Below are 21,963 nucleotides of genomic sequence, written 5' to 3'. Positions count from 1 at the left end.
CAGCAGAGGGAGGCGGACAGAGAGAGAAGCTAAACTGTGCTCAAGTTTCTTTTGAAGAAGGATATTTTATAAAATGTGGGTCGTGCTCGTGCTGGCTGCGCTCGCGGTGGGAGCTTCAGCGACAAACTGTGAGTATTTTGAATGATTTAGCTCGACGTAAAGAGCTGGTAAGCTAAAATGATGAGGTTATCCTACGCTGTGCTCACAGAGACAGGGTGTAGCCATGATGATGGTTTTATTTTGAGGCTGTTTTCTCAGCTCGAGTAGAGCTTGCACAGGCAGAAATGTCAAGTTTTTGAAGTTTACACGCTGTAGTTTACTTTTAATAGTTCTTACTTTTATATCCACTCATTTAAAGTCGTTAATCTCAAGCTGTTTGCTGATAGGTGTACAATTTCCACAATTAATGTATAGTTATGAAATAATTTCTCATTCATATATTGAATAGATCTTACATTATTGAAGAAAACGATTCAAACATACAGTTTTTAGTCTTAGAACTATAGAACAACTCAAAGCTAAATATAACCTGCCAGCCTTGCATTTTTTCCGGTACCTGCAGATCATACATTTCATAAAGACCCATGTATCAACACTGGCAGAAGTTCCACAACACATCTTGGTTAAAAGACTTATTTTTAGACACTGGAAGTCAGACAATGTACCTTCAGTTGAAATGTGGATGAGGGAGCTTAGCGAGACCTTAAGCATGGAGAAACTTCGATATAAAAACGCAGATGGACAGGCAATTTTTGATAAAGTATGGGCGCCAGTACTACAATACCTGAAGGTCTCGAGAGAGGCCAGTGTTACAATATGAGAGATTTCTCTGGACAACTCAATGAATCTGACTGTAAGCAGGTCCTTTTTCCTGTCTGAGGCTATTGCTTTCATTGGCTGTCAGACACATAGCGTCGGGTTAGTCCTTTTCTTCTCTGTTATCTTGCTATCATTAACTGAGCTGTGTAAAGATCCGCCATATTGTCATATCCACCCTATCAGTGTTTGAGGTTGCTGCCGTTTGCTTATTATTTTTAATATTTTTATTATTATTATTTTATTTTATTTTTTCTTTCCCCCCTTTTTTTTTTTTTACATTCTGTTACTTTTACTTATTTTGTTTATTACACAAAAGCATATAAAACTATGATTGCTTTATAAGTGACTTGTATCCTATGCAATGTGTATCTGGCAATAAAAAAAATATTTAAAAAAAAAAGTTTTTAGTCTTTACAGACAGTTAAGGCCTACATCAAGCCTGCTCAGTTACTGTATTTTAATACAAGGCGAGGTGAGTGTCATGTACTGAAGTGTAAACACGTCCTTTAATCTTTATATCTAACGGACTGATTTAAACTATGTGTTTGACAGCTTCAGCTTTGTTCACTTTATTTCATTTTAACTTAATTCCAATTTATGCTGGAATTGTTTAAATGTTTGTTATTAAATTATCTTTTCATTATCTATTGCACTTAATTTTCTATTTGAATAATGTGTGATTCAATTTATGGGTTTCTGAGTTCACATTCTACACAGTAAATTTACCTAACTAAATTTTACTCAAACTGACCCAGTCTGTTTGGAGTGAAATTCACTCTGCTTGCAGAGTAATGCTTTCAGAGTTGTTTTTACTCTAAAAAGTGTTTTTATTTTACAATAGATGATGATAATGTACTCCATGATGAACAACATAAAAACAAAAACACGCTTTGTAATTGATCTTTTCACAGCTGTTTTCAACACTAGAGCTGTTTTTCAGTTTAAGTTTCAATTAAAAATGACATGCACCTAGTGCAGTGCTTCTCAGAAAATATTTTTTTAATGACATCAGAGCTTTGAGAGCTGGAGGTGGCAGGGAATTTGCTGGAGGCGACCACCTCATAACTTTATAAGCAGGAAAAACCCTGCAACTGTCAATATCCTGCATGCAATGTAGAAGTTGATTTACTGAACCGAAAGCACCAGAAGAAATAGAAACGTAGAGCTGTGTGTCATCAGCATATGAGTGGTAGGATATATTGTGTTTGTTGATAACTTTTTGGAGTGGGAGCATGTTTAAGTTAAAAAGTAATGTCCAAGAATTGACCCCTGTGGAACACCAGACAAAATATCTCTCAGCATATTTGAAATTACCAACAGAAACAGAACTTTCTGTCCTGCATATAGGATGAAAACCACTTAATGACTGAAGCAGATGAACCAACAGAATTAATAATAATAATAATAATGATACATTTTATTTGAGAGCGCCTTTCCTAACACTCAAGGACACTTTACAAGAATACAAAACACAATGAAATAACACAATAGTAAATAAAACCAACAAACAAAGGAGCACAAATTTAAAATGAATCAGAGGAATTTACAGAGAGTATGCAATTTGAAAAAGATGAGTTTTGAGACAGGATTTAAAAAGGGGTAAAGAGTCCATGTTTCTGATGTCAGGTGGGAGTGAGTTCCATGGTGCTGAGACGGGCGGAGGGCACAGAGTGGTGGAGGGAGGAGGAAGACCTGAGGGAGCGAGAGGAGGTGGCAATGTGGAGGAGATCAGAAAGATATGGGGGGCAAGGTTGTGGATGGCTTTAAAAGTGTACAGTAGGATTTTGAATTGAATTCTCGGTTTGACCGGGAGCCAGTGGAGCTGCTTGAGGACAGGGGGGATGTGGAGAAAGGAGGGGGCTCTTGTGATGATGCGGGCAGCAGAGTTCTGGACCAGTTGAAACTTGTGGAGGGATTTGTGAGGGGCACCGAAAAGGAGTGAATTATAGTAGTCTATACGGGAGGTGACGAGGCTGTGGACCAGAATAGCAGTAGTGTGAGGGGTGAGAGAGGGGCGGAGATGATTGATATTACGTGAATGGAAATATGCAGACCGGGTTGTGTTATTAATGTGAGAGTGGAAAGAAAGTGAGCTGTTGAGGATGACACCCAGACTCTTAACCTGAGGGGAGGGGGACACTGTGGAGCTGTCTATGGTGAGGGAGAAACTGTCGGTTTTGGATAGAGTGGATTTGGTGCAGACAAGGAGGGGTTCTGTTTTATCACTATTGAGTTTAAGGAAGTTAGAGGTGAACCAGGATTTGATTTCTGAGAGGCAGAGGGGGAGGGAGGAGGGCAGGAGAGTGGAGTTAGGTTTGCTGGATAGGTAGAGCTGGGTGTCATCCGCGAAGCAGTGAAAGTGGATGCCAAATTTGCGGAAAATATTGCCAAGTGGGAGGAGGTAGATAATGAAGAGGAGGGGCCCCAGGACTGAGCCTATGAATTATGGAGTCTATGAATGAGGATACAGTTTCGAAGGTGACTAAAAAAATCAAGCAGAACAAGGATTGAGGTTTTTTCCTAAGGTCACTGATTACTTTTACAAGTGCTGTTTCAGTACAGCTGGTATTTATCGTGTAAATTGATAGTTAAAAGATAATGGTTGACTTGGTTGACAACAGCTTTTTTCCAGAATTTTGCTGTTGAATGTGAGGTTAGTGACTGGTCTAAAGTTATTTATGTTTAATAGATCTAAGTATCTTTTCTTTAACACGGGTGTTATGACAGCACATTTTAGAGCAGCGGGACAAATGCAAGTCTGCAAGGAGGTTTTAATTATGTTAACAGTATCATTCAAAAGACACTGGGAGACAGCTTTATACATCAAGATCAAGAGAGCAGGTGCTGGACTTAAGACTTTGAATAACTCCAGCAGTGTTGATGCCTGAAGGTGATTGACAAGATATTCTTTCTAAATCAGACCTTGCAACAGAGCAGAAAACTGAGCAAATGGAGTGTGATTTGTTCTGCAATTTGCTGCCACAATCCTAATCATCACAGTGTTATCAGCTGAGTAATATCATTATCATTTTGTTTTACCATAAATGTTGTCGTCTCATTGAAGACATGAAAAAGCTTGCCATTTTTCTGTGAATTTTCTGTGTCAGCCAGTTAGACTGAAACTATGACTAGAAATGTTAGCAGACCACCTTTCCATGAGAAAGACTGGACTAAGAATAGCTGAAAAAGATCTTTGGTGATAAAAACTAACAGAGAGGAAATTTAGTTTTCATCAAGAAGACTAAGGCTAAATTTAAAATAGCTGCCAGAGTTGACACTGGTCCCTGCTAGTTTGGCGGCCATGTTTGTTTGTGTCCGTGCAGTGACAATAACACAGAAAGATGTGGAGAATATTGTGGTCTTGGTTCACCTGTTTGTCCTGAAAACTTTCAGGCCATATTGTCTCTGCTGCTGTGTGGTAAAAAAGAAGCCGATCACTTCGAAACAGTTATGCTGAAAGTATCTTCTGATAGAGAAGTAACAGAGGTTTTGAAATAATGTGTTTGTGTTTCTCAGGCTCATGTGCGACCATGGATTGGGCCACCTGTAACGAAAACCCATGTTCTTGTTTCCTCTTGGTGGGTGATAACGATAATCAAATGCTTAACTGCACAACCTGTAAGTAAATATCCGATCATTGCATCTTTCAGGTAGCCCCCAACCCCCCTTCAGTTGTTTGGTTTCTCCCCTCTCCTCCCACCCTCAGTAATCCCAAAGTGCATTATGAGGAAGGCTGAGATATACCGAGCCAGAACAAGTGTAGACTTTCACGCCTTGGACAATGCTGGCCTCTTCAACCCTGAATGTGAGAACGATGGAAAGTTTAAGGCCAAGCAGTGCAAAAACCCAAAGGAGTGCTGGTGTGTCAACAGCGCTGGCAGTCGCCGAACTCGGGTGGAAGATGACAATCTGAAGTGTGAGGAGCTGGTGGAGACGGAGTGAGTATTTAAATCATCAGCAGTGTTACACAAAGATACAAACCACAGAGCAAACTGTTGTTTCTTTTAAGTGTTTAGTCTTCAATTCTTACACTTCCTGCCTCGTTTCCTGCCAATGTTATTGATTTATTGACTAAGTTGACTGAAACTTACAAATAGCTACAACTAAAATGTAAAAATCATTTTAGTTATCTGAAGGTAAAATGAGAAAATATACTTTACAAGTATTAAAAAAAATAATAAAACTGTATTGTTTCTTACAAAACTAACTAAAATAAAATAAAATGATTGGCAAAATATACTTTCATTTTTTCAAATAAGCACTCTGACTGGCATATCCTTTTGATTTGTTATAGAAACAGTTTTTTACATTTAGGATGAGCTTTTGTTCCTTGAAGAAGTTAAAATTTGGTTCTTTTATCAAACAGTTTTACATTTTAGAGAACTTTGCGACCCATGAGGTCCTGATTTATGCAGTAGTGGCATTAGGTTTGTGTGCACACATCAGTGAAAAGCATGCATTTACATGTTCTTCAACATATCTGCTAGGATTGAGTGGTGTTCCTTTTTATATACCATCATACCCTCCTCATATTTTACCAGGGTACAGTATACAGCATTACCACCAAGTGTTCAAAAAATCACACTGTACTGGCTCTTGTTGGCGTGCACTCACAAGCACAGGGGCGTCTCATTAAATCCTTTATCAAAATGCTCCAGGTAAAAGGAAAAACTAACTTGTAAAGCCAGCTTTACAGAAAAGCGGGAAGTGATTTATATCATATCATAATTATTAAGTGTAAGAATTTTTCTTGCACTTAAGTAAACTTGGCTACAAAAAGCATAGTAAATAAAGTTCCTCTCTCTTTCCTCTTCTTCCATCTGATTTGATATGAGAAATGATAACCAACTATCATCATAGGATCTAGGCATGTGAAGTAATGTTCTGTGTGCTTTCAATTAATGAAGACAAGCCTTTATTCTTACTTATTTCCATGTTGTTTGTAAGTGGAGAGCTCCATCCAGCCGCAGGTTCACTTCACAGGCTTATAAAAAATGTTGCAGAATACTTCAGCACCTAAAATAACCATCAGGCACTTAAGAAGCTTACCAACATTTATCATAAACAGGAAAAAAGGTAAGTTTAAATGTTTGTTAAACCTTAATATGCCTGGCATTGCTGCTGCAGAACGCAACATATGGGATTATAAATAAACATTATCATTTTTTACCACTGATCAACACCCATAAAGAATAAAAGTATTTTAAATTCACATTGTCTTGGATCACATTGCAGCCATCAGTAACAGTAACAGTAAGGCTAGAGAAGACCATACCGTGGTGCCAGACCTGTGCCAGCTGCGTAGTGCCATGGCGTGCAAGGATATATACGCAGGTACATATGCACGCTCATAATTAGCCAAATCAGCAGAACATCATTAACAGGAGTTCTTTAATCATTTTTAAAGCATCTTAATTCACAGGCAGTGGTGCTTTGGGTGGAAATGGACACATAATTTTAAGACATTTATTATAAAAGTGCGCTAATTATGCAGCCCCGCCTTAATGACAGTAATTAGAGGGATACCATAGCTGTTTTCGAATAGGCTGAAATAACTTTGACATAAAAATGCATATAAACAGGCTACCTATGCAGAGCTACATTTATATGAATCCTGTTTATAGTCCACATATTTTAAAATGAAATTCTCTGTGTTAAAATGTATAAAAAAAACTTAAATAGATTTAAAAACACAAATGAGGAAACACAAATCATAGTTTAAAAGTGGCGCAGTTATGCAGAAATTTGTTCCTTAAAATAGACCAGAATGCAGGAAAATGAACAGACTTGTTACCTGATGGTGCCAACCATGAAATGGAAAATTTAAATAAATTTTTTGCATTCACAAACAGGTTTTTGCAGAAGAAAAACAATTAAAAAATTAACTTTTAAATGCAATATTTGTGCATCTAAAAAGTGATATAGTTAGTAAGTTTTTTTTTGTTTGTTTTCTGGTCCTTAACTTACAAATATGTTTCAAAATTTTCACAAAAAATCATGATGAAAATCAAGATAGTGATCTGGCCATAAAGAAAAATCTGATTATTTTTCTACATCGCCCATCCCTAATGTGAAGCATCAAAGTAAACAGGGATGCACAGCATTATTAGTATGATATCGCTATCAGCAGGTATTAAAATTTCTGTTGATATTTATCATTGATATTTTGGCTATAAAAATCTGCCTTTATCAGCTGTAAATATTGGCAGTATGAACAAATAAATGAATGAAGCCTTTTCCTTTTTCCTCATCATTCCTTAACTTTTAAGTTTGTTTAAAGGACAGATATTTATATGTTTGTTCACCATCAAAAGGACTGAAGTTTTGAAGGGCCCACTTTAGCTCTGTTACATGGGCTTTCTTTGAATGCTTGGGCCTCCACTTGCTGTCAGGTCTTGAACAATGTGCGTCTTTTTTTATTAGCCAAGAATCCATGACTGTGATTTTAGCTCTTTTGCCATCCGGTGGCTGGTAGAGCCTTGTTAACATGGTGGAGAGGATGAGTGTTACAGGGTGAAGCTTCTCCATGGGGTTTTAACATGTACTGCAGATATACTAGTAAATGTCCCATTAAATACTGTAGTAAAGAAATTCTCAAAACTCATTTGGTGACCCCAAAAAAATCTCCCAGGACCCACTGTTGGATCCCAATCCAGACGTTTGGAATGAGTAGATTCACTTTTGATTGGCCCACAGCAAATTTGAAAAATATAGTGAAATATGGTTCACATTAGAAAATGAACCTTTTGCTTGAGAATATTGTACATCCTAGTTTTAGCTCAAGACGGTACTACCACGTTAATTCTGTAAACAAACATTTTGACAAGACTTTATTGATGTTTTTTAATTTGTGACTAAACTAAGATGACACTGTAAATGGTAAACATATTGGGAACCAAAGTAATAACAATATCTTGATTTATAACACCCTAATTGATTACTGCATAAAATGGCATCACCAATAGCATTCAAGATGCATAGCCAGTGGTAACCAGGGCCCCCTTAACTCTGATTGGACCCCCCAAAGTCCTTGGATTGATCAGTTATTTGCCTTATCAACCACTAACTAGCCATGTGAGGACTCTATCACCAGATCCAGGATAAAATACTGATTATTAGAAGGTACAAGGATTGTTTTAATCCTATCTAACTTCAATCTTCAGCTCCTGACTCACTTGTCTGTGATGTAGTGCTCGGGTTTGTGGTTTCCTGTTACTCGCAGGCTGCAAGAGCTCAGAGCTCAACACCTCTCTTTCCGCCCTAACCACCCCCCTTAAATGTGTGTTAGTCTGCCTGCTGTATTTTAGAAAAGAACAGAGAGCAAAAAGCCCTGTTGAATTCATACTCATCTACGGGGGCCTTGTGCGGTCCGGAGATAAAACCCTCCTGTGGTAGATTTAAGTCCCCAGTAATTCCACAAAAACCGGAACAATTTAATCCTCAGAAATGTGTAAAATTAATCCAAAAGTTTTGTTGACAAAATCCAACCAAGAACTAAAATTGAGGTTTAAAAAACATTTTATTTTTCAAAGCTTTAGCAAAAAATATAAATTCCAAAATACACTCAAGAAATTCAAAAATAAAACCAGAGTTAGTTAGACCCAGCAAATTTCATTGAGAATTACAGGCATCAACAACAAAATAAAAAATGGTGAAACCACAAAAGATAGCTTTTGGTTAAATTTAGTTCTCTTTCCCAGACTATAGAAACTGTTCAATCCGACCGACTAATGCTGCCTTCGGTGAACAAAGACACCAGCATGGGTCTCCCTGACTTCGAATAGCCGTTGGGTAGTACTTGTTAGCTTTCAGTATAACGCTCTTTTGCAGACAGGTTTTCCTTCAGCTTATGAGTAATATCGACCCCTGACTGGTTTGTTCACCAAGAGGAGTTATCACCAAACGCCCACAGAAGGTCTCAGAACTGAAGAACTGGTTCACGCCAATTGAAACCTATGGTTGGACTCTGCGCGAGAGCCCCGAGGGGGAATTTGAGGCCCTTTTTATAGGTTACACTAAGTCTCCACCCTAACCTATGACCTAGAAACCTGACTTTAGGGGAAAACCCTATGTTGAGGATAAGTTTTAGGATTTTGAAGATAACTATAGTTTACCGGATTTTAAAATTGATCCAAAAGGTCACCTGCCGGGGTCAAAGAAGTTCACCCAAAGCAAAATTGCCCTTGCTGTTCTAAGAAGTGCACCAAAATGTTCCTTGTGGTTTCACCTATACTTGTCCCTGTTATGTAACATTATGTTTACAAAAAACGTGCTTGCATTGACAAGAAGCTCTTCACACCTGCTGTGAATTACAATGTTTTTTTGTTTTTTTTTCCTACAAATAATCTTTGCACACCCTTTTACAACAATAGATGGAAAGAAAGAAAGAAAAAAACACACAGCTGAAACCTCATACAAAAATAACCGGCCTGTTGCTATGGCAGATTTAAGACATGTCTTGCTCTGTTATATCACCTTAAGATAAATGTTTAACAAGCCTCAATAAAGGAGAATTAAGCCATGATACCGTTCTTCCAGCTTCGGGACAGTCATATAATAACACCAGAATGTCAAGTCTCTCAACAACTCACAATCATAAAGAATGTCTTAATCTATGTTAGATTGGTTTTACTATCTTTGATATCCTCAAGGTGCGGTATACAGAAGCGACCCCACCATTCTTATATATTTTTGTAGTGTGGCCCTCAGTGGAAAACGTTTGGACACTGCTGCCATATGATATTTATTTATTATTCCGGCCCTGGACAAGCATCCCATATAAAAACTAGTGATAGGTAAACTGGTGACTTTAAGCTGTGTGTGTCAGTGTATGTATTTATAATCAACTAGACTTATGTGGACAGGCCAGGGGCACATATTTTTATTAGAAAAGCCTGAAAAAGTGATTTTTGCATAATATATCCCCTTTAAGATGCATGCATTGTTTAACTTTGCCAAAAGAAACAAAGTTATTTTCCCAAAAAACAAAAACTGCCATAGTCAAAGTTATTAGCCCACTTGATACTAATAGTCAACTGTGCCTCCTTTAAGCTGGATAACAGCCTGCAGTCATTTGTTATAGTTTTCAACAAGTCACAAAATCCCTAACAATGAGTGGCTATGTGTCATGTCAGCCATAAACAAGCCATTTAAGCGCATTCAGTGACAAAGCATATCTTAACCCATGTTCAGTTGCTTTTACTAACTTTAATACACTGAAGTTGTGGAGCTTTATCAAAACCATTCTGACATCATGATATTTTTGTGTATGTGGCCCTCGGTGAAAACAGTTCGGACTCCCCTGTCTCAGGGTACCTAATGAACACATCCAAACGTCAATCTGATGGAGATGGGTTGTTGTAGACAACCTGCTTTTGCTTGAACTGAGGAATCTTTTCTCTATTTAACAGCACATGGGAAATACTTCCAAATAATGAAATTTTCATGGGGGCAGGGGAATAATTTCATCCTCATCTATATAGATATTTGACGTTACCATGAAAAACTATTCGAAGAAACATCCCTGAGGGCTTTTTCTGTTTTTTAACAGCTGATGTACCAGTGACATCTACACAGCAAAATCACCAGTGTTATTTAACACTGAGAGTGTTAAATCTAACACTAGAAAAGTGTGTATATGTGTCCACTCTTTTGAGTGTTAATTTAACACTTTTCAAAGTGTCACTTTTTTTTTTACACTGAACCAGTGTTACTACAACACTGTATGGTGTCAAAAATTTACACTGGTAAACACTGAGTAGTGTTGATAGTACTCAACTCAGTGTTAAAAAATTAACACTAAGGAGTGTATTACAATTAATTTCAGCAGGTGTAAAATACTGTGGATAGCAACTGCCCCTCTTCCACCAAACTGATAATAACAAGAAAGAAGACATGTAAATTCCACAAAATGGTTGTTTGTAATCAGACACACCTGACAAGATTGATTGTCACCTCACATTATGAGGTATTTGACAGCAATCTTGGAGTTATGAGGTAGACTCAAAGACAAAACTTGTTCTGAGATGACAATCTGCTGTCACTCCACAGTAATAATTAAGCTGTCACCACAGCCAAGACTTGACCAACCTAGAAGACAACTACACTCATGGTGCAAAAGTGTTTATGCATTACAAACTTAGGAACTCAAGATAATTCAAGAAACATGTGCAAGTGAATCCAAGCAGTGACCCCTGTACAACAGACAACATCTAAACACAGCTAATCATCTAAATACATCTAAAAACATCTGAACCCAGCTTAACACTCTGCACTAAGGCATGATGGGAAAACTCTGCCCCTCAGATTTGAAATTGCAGTAGGTGGAGCTTGGATCAACTGACTCCCTACAGTGTTGGAATAACACTGGTTGATTTAACACTGTCAACTGTCAATAACTCCAACACTGAAGACCATTTACTCTGAATGGAGTTAAAATAACACTTTGAGTGTTAAAATCAACACTGAAATGTTTAACACTGAGAATTCAACACTCCAGTTTTTGCTGTGTATGAACACAGTCAGCTTGAAGTCACCAGTTAGCACAGTTACTGCGGTGTTTATTGTGTATCATGTGTTTTATTTTGTGGAAACTTCCGGTTTCCGGAGCTGGTCGCTGGCGCTAACTTTCCTCTGCTTCTCCTGAGGCTTTCACCCTGCCCCCCTGGTGCTGTGGAGAGTCACACCTGCAGCAGATCAACTAATCAACTCACGCTACTTAAGACCAGCTGCAGCTCTCTACAGCGCCTGAGTCTTGTCTACCATACCTCACGGTAACGTCCGCTCCAGGCTCCTTCTCCGATCCTCCAGAGAAGTTTTCGTGATCTTTTGATGATTCTAGTGATCTCCAGTGTTTGTACTTACCTTGTGTCATTTGCTAACGTGCCTCTCCTCCTTTTTCCAGTGCCTCCTGCTCAGATCACCACAGCCAGCTCCAGCTCACCCTCACCTCCTCTTGGACTCTTGGAATCCCCCTTACACTGTATATACCTGCACAATAAACTGTTTAAAACTGCTTCCGTCTCCGCACCTGAGTCCTACCACCACTCACACATCACAGAAGACTCAGGCCAGAAATGGACTCAGCGGAATCGGACACCCTCAAGACAGCCATCACCCATCAAGGACAGCGACTAGGACAGCACGAATCCATGTTGAAAGGTATCATGCAATCTCTCCAGACTCTCAACACCCAGGTCTCCAACATCTCAGAACAATTACTCTCTGCCACTCAGCCTCACCACCCTGCACCTGAGCCTCCACCTGTTAGCCTTCAGCCACCCTCAGTAGATCCCTTACCTTCACCTCCCCTCCCCCACTTTAGAGAGCCACATGTCCCTCATCCCGATTTCTTTTCGGGAGAAATAGGTAGCGCTAGTGGGTTTTTGTTACGTTGTTCTCTTGTGTTTGACCAGCAGCCCCTGAGTTACCCCACCGACAGGGCCAAGATTGCTTTTGTTATTAATTTGTTACGCGGGAAAGCCTCCCGCTGGGCCACCTCTGTTTGGGAGAGAGAGTCCCCAGTGTTAGCTTCCTACTCATCATTTTCTAGTGAATTGTGTCGGATTTTTGATCATCCCCTCCAGGGCCAGGAAGCAGCCAAACGTTTATTTTCCCTCTCCCAAGGCCGCCAGTCTGTAGCTGATTCCTCCATTGATTTTCGCATTATAGCCTCTGAGAGTGGGTGGGGGGAGACCGAACTCAAAGGAGTCTTTCTTAGAAGCCTTTCTAGTGAGCTTAAGGACGAGCTAGCTTCCAGGGATGAACCTGACTCACTCGAGGATTTAATTTCTTTAGCTATTCGTATTGATAACCGTCTGAGGGAGAGACGCAGAGAGAGGATTCAGCAAAGGTCTTTCAGCCCCCGTCCTATAGCTCCCTCTTCTGGTCAGTCAGCTCCTCGGTCCCCGGAGCACTTTAGGTCTTCCCGTGATTCTCCCTCCACACCTGTTGAGGAACCCATGCAGTTAGGTCGCGCTAGACTAACCCCCAGTGAGCGCCAAAGACGCTTTAGCCTCAAGCTCTGCATCTACTGTGGTCAGGCAGGTCACTTCCTTATCAATTGTCCCCAGACGCCAAAAGACAGGGCTCACCCGTGAATGAGGGCACTCGTGTGAGCCAAACCTCCTCCTCCTCTAGCCCTCCTCTTCGCGTAACCGTTCCCTCCAGTGTCCTCTGGGGGCGTGATTCAGTTCCCACTAAAGCTCTCGTTGACTCTGGTGCTGACGACAATTTCATTCAAGACACCTTAGTTCAACAGCTTCAACTCCCCTTAGAACCCTTACCCATTCCCAAAGACGTTACTGCCTTAGACGGCAGACTCATCGCCAAGGTCACTCACAGAACCGCCCCTATTACCCTCATTACCTCCGGCAATCATAGTGAAAAGATTCAACTTTTCGTCATTCCTTCACCCCATGCTCCCGTTGTTTTAGGTCTCCCCTGGCTTCAATTACACAATCCCCAGATCAATTAGAAAACTGCGACCATTAACAATTGGAGCGTACACTGCCACTCTAACTGCCTGCGTTCTGCCAATCCCCCGGTTAGTTGCCAGTCCGCCCCTCCCACTCCTCCCAATTTAGCCAATGTTCCTCCAGAGTACCATGATCTAGCTGAAGTCTTCAGCAAGGATTTCGCTGTCTCTCTCCCTCCTCACCGACCCTATGACTGCGCGATTGATTTACTCCCCGGCGCGTCCCTGCCCTGTAGTCGCCTATACAACCTCTCCGCCCCGGAGAGGGCGGCCATGGAAACTTACATTCACGACTCACTAGCCACAGGTCTCATCCGCCCCTCCTCGTCTCCTTTAGGAGCTGGTTTCTTTTTTGTTAAAAAGAAAGACTCCACACTCCGCCCCTGTATCGATTTCAGAGGTCTCATTGATATCACTGTTAAAAACAAATATTCACTTCCCTTGATCGACCCCTCTTTCGAGCCTCTCTGTTCCGCCCAGGTCTTTCCTAAACTTGACTTAAGGAATGCTTACCACCTTATTCGCATTAAGGAGGGAGACGAGTGGAAGACTGCCTTTAAGACCCCCATTGGCCACTTTGAATATCAGGTCATGCCCTTTGGGCTTACTAACGCCCCCGTGGTTTTCCAGGCCCTGATTAATGATGTGCTTAGGGACATGCTCAATCGTTTCGTGTTTGTTTATCTTGACGACATCCTCATCTTCTCTCGGTCACTCCAGGAACATCAGCAGCATGTCCGGTTAGTCCTGCAGAGACTCCTAGAAAATAAACTCTATGTTAAGCCCGAGAAATGTGAGTTTCATACCCCCTCTGTCAGCTTCTTAGGGTTTATCATTGCCCAGGGTCAATTACAGCCTGACCCAGCGAAGGTTAAGGCAGTCACCGATTGGCCTGTCCCCTGTAACCGTAAAGAACTCCAGCGATTCCTAGGCTTCGCTAACTTCTACAGAAGATTCATTAGAGATTACAGTAGGGTGGCTGCTCCCCTCACCAGGCTCACTTCCTCTAGCTCCCCCTACTGGTGGTCACCTGAGGCAGCTGAGGCATTCACGAGACTTAAGACTCTGTTCACGTCTGCTCCCGTCCTGAAACACCCTGACTCCTCCCTCCAATTCGTGGTGGAGGTGGACGCCTCGGAGACTGGGGCTGGGGCTGTGCTATCCCAAAGAGACCCTGAAACTAAGAAGCTCCACCCATGTGCTTTCTTCTCTCGCCGTCTGTCTCCGTCGGAGAGGAACTACGACGTGGGAAACCGTGAGCTGCTGGCTGTGGTCTGGGCTTTGCAGGAATGGAGGCACTAGCTGGAGGGCACGCGACAACCTTTTATCATCTGGACTGATCACAAGAATCTGGCCTATCTGCGCACGGCTCGCAGGTTGAACTCCCGTCAAGCCCGGTGGGCTCTATTCCTCAGCCGGTTCCACTTCACCCTCTCATATAGGCCCGGCCCCCGTAACATCAAGCCTGATGCCCTGTCTCATGTGGACTCTCCTCCTCGTGAAAGCATGGAACCGGACCTGATTCTTCCTCCCTCCTGCATCGTCGGAGCTGCTACCTGGGACGTCCTCCAGACAGTCAAGGATGCCCAGAGGACTCAACCAGATCCCGGTACCGGACCCCCTGGCCGTCTCTTCGTTCCTGACTCTGTTCGCTCTCCAGTGCTCCAGTGGGTTCACGCGTCCAAACTCACCTGTCATCCCGGCTTCCAGAGGACCCTTGGGTTCCTGCAGCAGAGTTTCTGGTGGCCTGGCATGGCTAAGGATACCCGCGAGTTCGTGGCTGCCTGCGCCACCTGTGCCAGGGGGAAGTCCTCCCATCAACCCCCTGTGGGCCTGCTGCATCCTCTGTCCACTCCTGGTCGACCATGGTCTCACATTGCCTTGGACTTCGTCACCGGTCTACCGCCCTCCGAAGGGAACACCGTTATCCTGACCATCGTGGATCGGTTCTCCAAGGGCGTCCACTACGTTCCTCTCCCCAAGCTCCCCACGGCCTTGGAGACGGCTCATCTCTTGGTCCTCCATGTATTCCGTATCCACGGAATCCCCAGCGACCTCGTGTCGGACCGCGGGCCCCAGTTTGTATCACGTGTCTGGAAAGAGTTCTGCAAGGAGCTGGGGGCCACGGTCAGCTTGTCATCTGGGTACCACCCACAAAGTAACGGCGGACGGAGAGGGCCAATCAGAGCCTGGAGGCTGCCTTACGTTGTGTGGCTGCTCACCATCCCTCCTCATGGAGCTCTCATCTCCCCTGGATCGAATATGCCCACAACTCGCTCTCCTGCTCTGCCACCAGCATGTCCCCGTTTATGTGTTGCCTTGGTTATCAACCCCCCCTGTTTCCAGAGCAGGAGACCTCAGTCTCGGTTCCCTCGGTGCAGCACCACCTTCAGCGCGTCAGAGAGGTCTGGCGGATGGCCAAGGCTGCACTCTCGCGCACAGCCGAACGTAATAAGAGGCTGGCTGACGCGCACCGCACTCCTTCCCCAGAATACACCCCTGGCCAGAAGGTCTGGCTCTCCTCCAGAGACTTACCCCTCGAGACGGAATCCACGCTATGTTGGACCTTTTGAGATCACCAGAATTATCAACCCCTCTGCCGTGCAACTCAAGCTCCCGGAATCTATGAAAATCCATCCCACCTTCCACGTGTCTCTTCTCAAGCCAGTATCTTCCAGTGACCTCAGCCCTCCTACCGTCGCCCCTCCTCCCCCCCGGATCATCGATGACCACCCTGCATTCACCGTCTCCAAAATCCTGGACGTCAGACCTCTAGGCCGGGGTTACCAGTTTCTGGTTGACTGGGAGGGTTACGGACCAGAGGAGCGCTCATGGATCTCCAGAAAACTGATCTTGGACGATGATCTTCTTCGGGATTTTTACAGGGAGCACCCAGACAAGCCTGGCAGGACGCCAGGAGGCGTCCGTTGAGAGGGGGGTACTGTGGTGTTTATTGTGTATCATGTGTTTTATTTTGTGGAAACTTCCGGTTTCCGGAGCTGGTTGCTGGCGCTAACTTTCCTCTGCTTCTCCTGAGGCTTTCACCCTGCCCCCCTGGTGCTGTGGAGAGTCACACCTGCAGCAGATCAACTAATCAACTCACACTACTTAAGACCAGCTGCAGCTCTCTACAGCGCCTGAGTCTTGTCTACCATACCTCACGGTAACGTCCGCTCCAGGCTCCTTCTCCGATCCTCCAGAGAAGTTTTCGTGATCTTTTGATGATTCTAGTGATCTCCAGTGTTTGTACTTACCTTGTGTCATTTGCTAACGTGCCTCTCCTCCTTTTTCCAGTGCCTCCTGCTCAGATCACCACAGCCAGCTCCAGCTCACCCTCACCTCCTCTTGGACTCTTGGAATCCCCCTCACACTGTATATACCTGCACAATAAACTGTTTAAAACTGCTTCCGTCTCCGCACCTGAGTCCTACCACCACTCACACATCACAGTTACTAATTAAACTGAAACACCAGGACTTCTACTGTGTGTCCATGAATGGAGGAAAATGTTAGAGAAAGTACAGACGGTTTGTTCTGAACACAAGCCATCAGTCTGAGCTGATCTGATGTTACTATTAACTATTATTTTAGGTTTGATCTTAGAATTAACATCATAGTAACCTCCTCAAGTGCCACCATAATTGAAGTTTACATCTCACACATCAGGTAGCAGCTCTCCAGTGTGGCCTCTAGAGGTATCCTCCAGTAACACAAGTCAAATTTTGGCAAATGTATTTACAACTTATGACAAAGCTCACAACGTCAAACATCAGGTATATCTCCACCCTAGTTTACATAGATTCCAGTCTCCATCTAAATTAAAGTTCTGAATGAAATCTAGAAATTAATCATGAATAATTTGAGGTTTGATGCAGAGATCTTTGTCTATTCTGTTTTCTCCAGGATGGCTCGTCTTGTGCTCACACTCAAACAAGTAACAGGCAAAGTGAATGAAAATGAGCTAAAGTAAGTGCATTTAAGAAGTCTGATATATTTTAAAACCTAAAAAAAAAAAAAAAAATGTTCCATCGTATTAATTTTGGTCTTCATTTTGTGTTTTCTGCTTGACTTTAGGATCCTCAAGGATGTATTTCAAAAACGTTACAACTTCATTAAAGACATTGGTAAAATGATAGACTTTGAGGTGATTGAGGAAACGTATTTTTATCTTCTCCAGTTAAATACAATATTGTGAAAAGCTGGACAAAAACAATATTCATCATGTCATCCTGCAGTACTACAAGAAAGAACACCAGATTGTGATCAATGTGAGGAAGTCAGAGGGAGACACCGACATGACTGCCTTGGCCTACTACATTGAAAGAGATGTAATACAATATACTTGTTTTAAATTTCTGTTCCATTTAAAGCTGCTTACCATTAGTGCTAGCATCTTAAGTTAAGGAAACAATACACAACTTTAACAGTCTTTACAGATTTTGAGAAGTACACACTAATAGACTTGTTTCAGCATATTTTTGTATGACAACTAAAAGACTGGGGATCACACACTTAACAACTGCGCCTGATGAAGGATCACAGACTACATAATTTGTCAAACCAACTAAAGCCAACTGAATGCATCAAACTCTGCCGTTGTCTTCTAAAGCTATTTCCTGTGTCCAGGGCAGCTGCTCTCTTAATCTGATGAATTTGTCTGGCAGAAACTTTCCTCATTATGCCTTTATCTGCACAAACCTGTCTGTGCTCTGAATCAGCCACAAAGTTCTTCAGTACAATGATCACGTTTAAAGCTGGGTTTACACTGTGCGATTTCAAGCCGACCTTACAACAGTTGTGGCAGAATGTCATCTCATACTGTGCGTCTGAATTGCTTACGACGCACAACCATCACCCATGAGTTGTGTGCTCACACTGTGCGAGCAAAGTCAGGACGGACTGTGACAGAAACCCGATGAGTTTCCTTTTTCAAAAGTCTCACACACTGAGGGTGAAGTTTTTCTAGTCACTTTATCTCCCCACTCTATCTCTCTCTTGCTCTCTCTCTCCCTCTCCCACAACCTCTCTCGATCCCACACACACAAACAGCATTACCATCCGTGTCAGCTGCAGGTCTACGGGCAGGAATATTTCCTGCTCGATTATTTCCTTTATCAAAGCGAGGGTGCATCAGAAAGTCATTCTAGCTGTTGTCATGGTAATTTAGGAAGTTGTCTGAGAGTTTACAAAGAAAAACAATCCCCCAAAGTTTCTTCTGGTCGAGTTTCTGTTCTCACTGAAAAAAATCTCAAACATGCCAGAAATCCTTCCGAACAGTCGGGAGCAGGCCGTGGTTGGCCATCGTACCCCCCTGTGCACAACACGACAAACGACACCTGATCTGCCTGAAGATTGGCCCAACTTCAAAATGAGTCGTGCAACTTAAAATTCATGGCTGAATTTGACACCCGGCTTAACTTTTATCAAATATCTAATGTTTTTATACTTTGTCCAAGGCATTGCACTATTTGACGTTTTTCAGCAGCAGAGATATTCTTGTTCTTTCCCATATTGCTTGAAACCTGTGGCCTGTTTATCGGGGAATGTCCTTCTGAAGTAGTTTACCTTGAATTGGGCTCTCCTGGCAAAGTAATTATCACAGGTGTCTGAGATTGATTTCAGTGATCCAAAGAGCCCTGAGACACAATACCATCCATGAGTTTAACTGAAAAACAAAACACTGAATGTTTATGACACTAAAATCCACAGTGTAGTTGTCCTGTGTACAGATTCTCCCACCTGAGCTGTGGATCTCTGCAGCTCCTCCAGAGTTACCATGGGGCTCTTTGTTGCTTCTCTGATCAATGCTCACCTTGTCCGGCCTGTAAGTTTAGGTGGACGGCCATTTCTTGTTAGGTTTGTGGTTGTGCCATGCTCTTTCCATTTTCAGATGATGGATTGAATGGTGCTCTGTGAGATGTTCAAAGCGTAGGATATTTTTCCATAACCTAACCCTGCTTTATGCTTCTCCACAATTTTATCCCTGGCCTATCTGGTGTGTTCCTCAGTCTTCATGGTGTCTTTTTTTCACTGATGTTCTCTAAGATACGTCTGAGGCCTTCACAGAACAGCTGTATTTATACTGAGATTAGATTACACACAGGTTGACTCTATTTACTACTATTTATTAGGTGACTTCTGAAGGCAATTGGTTGCACTGGATTTTATTCATGGGCATCCTACTCCAGGGGCTGAATACTTTAGCACACTGCACTTTTCACATTTTTATTTGTAAACAATTTTGAAAGCCATGTATACCTCACAATTATGCATTACTTTGTGTTGATCTATCACATGAAATCCCAATAAAATATATTTACATTTGTGGGTTGTGATGTGAAGATGTGCAAAAGTTCATATACTTTTGCAAGCCACTGTTTTAGCTTTATCATTGAGGGAAGAATTTCCTTAAGACTAGAATGGAAAACCTTTTAACTGCTTTATTTATCTAATGCATGTTGGTCTTTGGTTGACCTAATTTATTCCACTCCTTATCCTCCTGTAGGTTACAGGGCTGCCCCTGTTCAAGGGCCAGGGGAAGTTTGAGATGATTGTTGGCTCCAGGAAGCTGGAGGTGGAGAACATCAATACCTATTATGTAGATGAGAAGCCCCCAACCTTCCCAACAACGATCCCTGTAGGAGGAATCATAGGAATCGTGCTGTTGGTGGTTGTAATCCTATGTTGCAGCCTGGCATTATATGTGAGTATTTCTACAATAATGTTTTCTGTGGTTGCATCTACCAGGATGGTCTCATTATTCTTTTCCTTTTGTGTGTTTTAGCGCTGTGTGAGGAAGCGTCAAGGGCAAAGAACTGGACACTGATACTTGACAACTAAGTGCTTGGGGAGCAAACCCCTCCAATTGTACCCTCTTTCCAAAACATGTACATTTCTGTTAAGTTACAATATGGTCCTTAAGGACCTCTACAACTCAAACGGCCTACTTCATCAAACCCTGGCTCTGTACATATAGCTCCAACTCCAAAAAAGGTTGGTCCGTGTGTAAACTGTGAATAGAAACAGAATGCGATGATTTGCATTTCTCATAAACCCATATGTTATTCACAAAACAACAGATCAGATGTTGAAACTGAAAGAATTGCCTATTTCATGAAAATTTGGCTGATTTTGGATTTGTTGGCAGAAACAGGTAGCATCTCCTCTTCTTTTGACAACAGTCTGTAAAAGTCACCCTTTTTTTTTCTTTTTTTTTTTTGGTCAAAAGGCACAAACACATCAAACAGGCTCAACAGTTGGCTCGGTTTCTTAAGCACCTCATTTTTCTTTTTTTTTGGCATTCTGTATCAATAAAGTAACTGCACAAAATGCCCATTTTTTGGCTGTCAGATAAGAGTGGCTGCTCAATATTCAAGGCAAATACCAACATGTCTTACATGGACAGTGGAGAAGTATCATGGATATTAAATATCCAACAGTCCAGTGCTAACGTTTGTGTCTCCTAGACCAAAACTAAAGTAACTTTTTGTCAGGGTTTTAATGATCAGTTCTCTATTTTAAGGTATTCTTGGCTTAGTCTTTATCTTGAATTAAAGGTAACAGTAACATAGTTTTAGTCAACAGAGTTAGCACTGATAATTGGGATTTGTTTTAAAATTAAAAAATAAATACAATACAAGTAAATACAAGTTAATTTTCCACATGAAACGATAAACCTTTTTGACCAGATCAGTGTCCCCTCTGTTAAGAAGACAATGGGCCTCTTTTATCAACCATTCTTAAGAAGTTTGTTCTTCAGACTGGGCAATTCATCAAAGTTTTGATTAATTCACAGTTAAATCGCAGAAGGTTACGATCTCTCTTTCACCTTAAATGTGTGTCAGAATACGAGTTTAATACACTTTTTTTTTGCAGCAATGATGTTATGTTCTACACATCCTAAAAAAACATCAAAATATATTCATTTCTTTTATAATAGTTTGCAAAACATCTTGTTTGTGGATGTTTCCTAATAAAAAGTAAGAATGGCGTAAAAAAGACCCTTCCCTTCCATGCGACAGTTCATACCAAATCTGCAATATACGCAAGTCAAAATAATTACAATTTGATTTTTGTTCTTTAACAAAATCTTTCAGGCCTAGTTTAATCTACGGTTAAAATAAAGAATTATTTATGCCTTTTTTTGCTGAAAAATGCATGGATAATGAATTTAGGAAAACAATAGCATAATAAATCACAGTTGCAACACTGAAAAAATATATCACTCTCCCAAATATTTAAGACCTACTTTAAACCAACATCATCATCAAAGTTATCTCATCTAAAAACACTCCTTAGCAATTACGCACATTTAAGAGCTGATAATACAGTATAAAATGATTGACCATCAACTCATTGTTTCTCAAATGTGCTAGATTATAAATGATATGAGTCTCTTAAATTATATTTTACATTTCCAGTTGCATTTTATCCGTTTAATACTTTTATATAGATGAATCACTGAATGACTTAAATATGGTCATGAAGTAATTTAAACATGCAATGTTTGATTTTAGCTGCTAAATGTAAAGTTTTGATTATAAAGTGCATTCAGAAAGTATTCAGACTCCCTTTCCTTATTTTAAATTTTATGTTACAATCTGATAATGAAGTACCCCATAATGACAAAGTGTAGACAGAAGTTATTTTTTATTTTATTTTATTTTTTG

At 41.4% G+C, this 21,963-nt stretch overlaps 1 protein-coding gene across 3 annotated transcripts; it reads left to right on the top strand.

Moving 5' to 3' along the window:
- On the top strand, positions 1-21,963 carry LOC121510886 (tumor-associated calcium signal transducer 2-like). Of its 3 annotated transcripts, XM_041789222.1 has the most exons (8): positions 1-128; positions 4,336-4,437; positions 4,526-4,757; positions 17,198-17,260; positions 17,369-17,438; positions 17,530-17,622; positions 19,800-19,997; positions 20,079-21,963. In XM_041789222.1, exons 1-8 carry the CDS (start codon positions 74-76, stop codon positions 20,118-20,120), a joined length of 855 nt encoding a protein of 284 aa, XP_041645156.1. In that variant the 5' UTR covers positions 1-73; the 3' UTR covers positions 20,121-21,963. The 3 variants fall into 3 exon arrangements, 1 of the variants encoding a protein (XP_041645156.1); XR_005991996.1 differs by lacking the exons at positions 1-128; positions 4,336-4,437; positions 4,526-4,757; ... (1 more) ...; positions 19,800-19,997; positions 20,079-21,963 and adding exons at positions 14,801-16,457; positions 16,589-16,666 and having other exon boundaries at positions 17,369-17,428; XR_005991995.1 differs by lacking the exons at positions 1-128; positions 4,336-4,437; positions 4,526-4,757; ... (1 more) ...; positions 19,800-19,997; positions 20,079-21,963 and adding an exon at positions 14,801-16,666 and having other exon boundaries at positions 17,369-17,428.

Source organism: Cheilinus undulatus, linkage group 6 (assembly GCF_018320785.1).
Source record: "Cheilinus undulatus linkage group 6, ASM1832078v1, whole genome shotgun sequence".
In the NCBI taxonomy this organism is placed as follows: Eukaryota; Metazoa; Chordata; class Actinopteri; order Labriformes; family Labridae; genus Cheilinus; species Cheilinus undulatus.
This window is presented reverse-complemented; position numbering and strand designations above follow the sequence as displayed.

Coding starts and splice junctions, on each gene's coding strand:
- LOC121510886 (XM_041789222.1), top strand. CDS start 74: ATGTGGGTCGTGCTCGTGCTGGCTGCGCTCGCGGTGGGAGCTTCAGCG. Junction 4,438..4,525: donor AATGCTTAACTGCACAACCT/GTAAGTAAATAT, acceptor TCCCACCCTCAG/TAATCCCAAAGTGCATTATG. Junction 17,623..19,799: donor CCTACTACATTGAAAGAGAT/GTAATACAATAT, acceptor ATCCTCCTGTAG/GTTACAGGGCTGCCCCTGTT.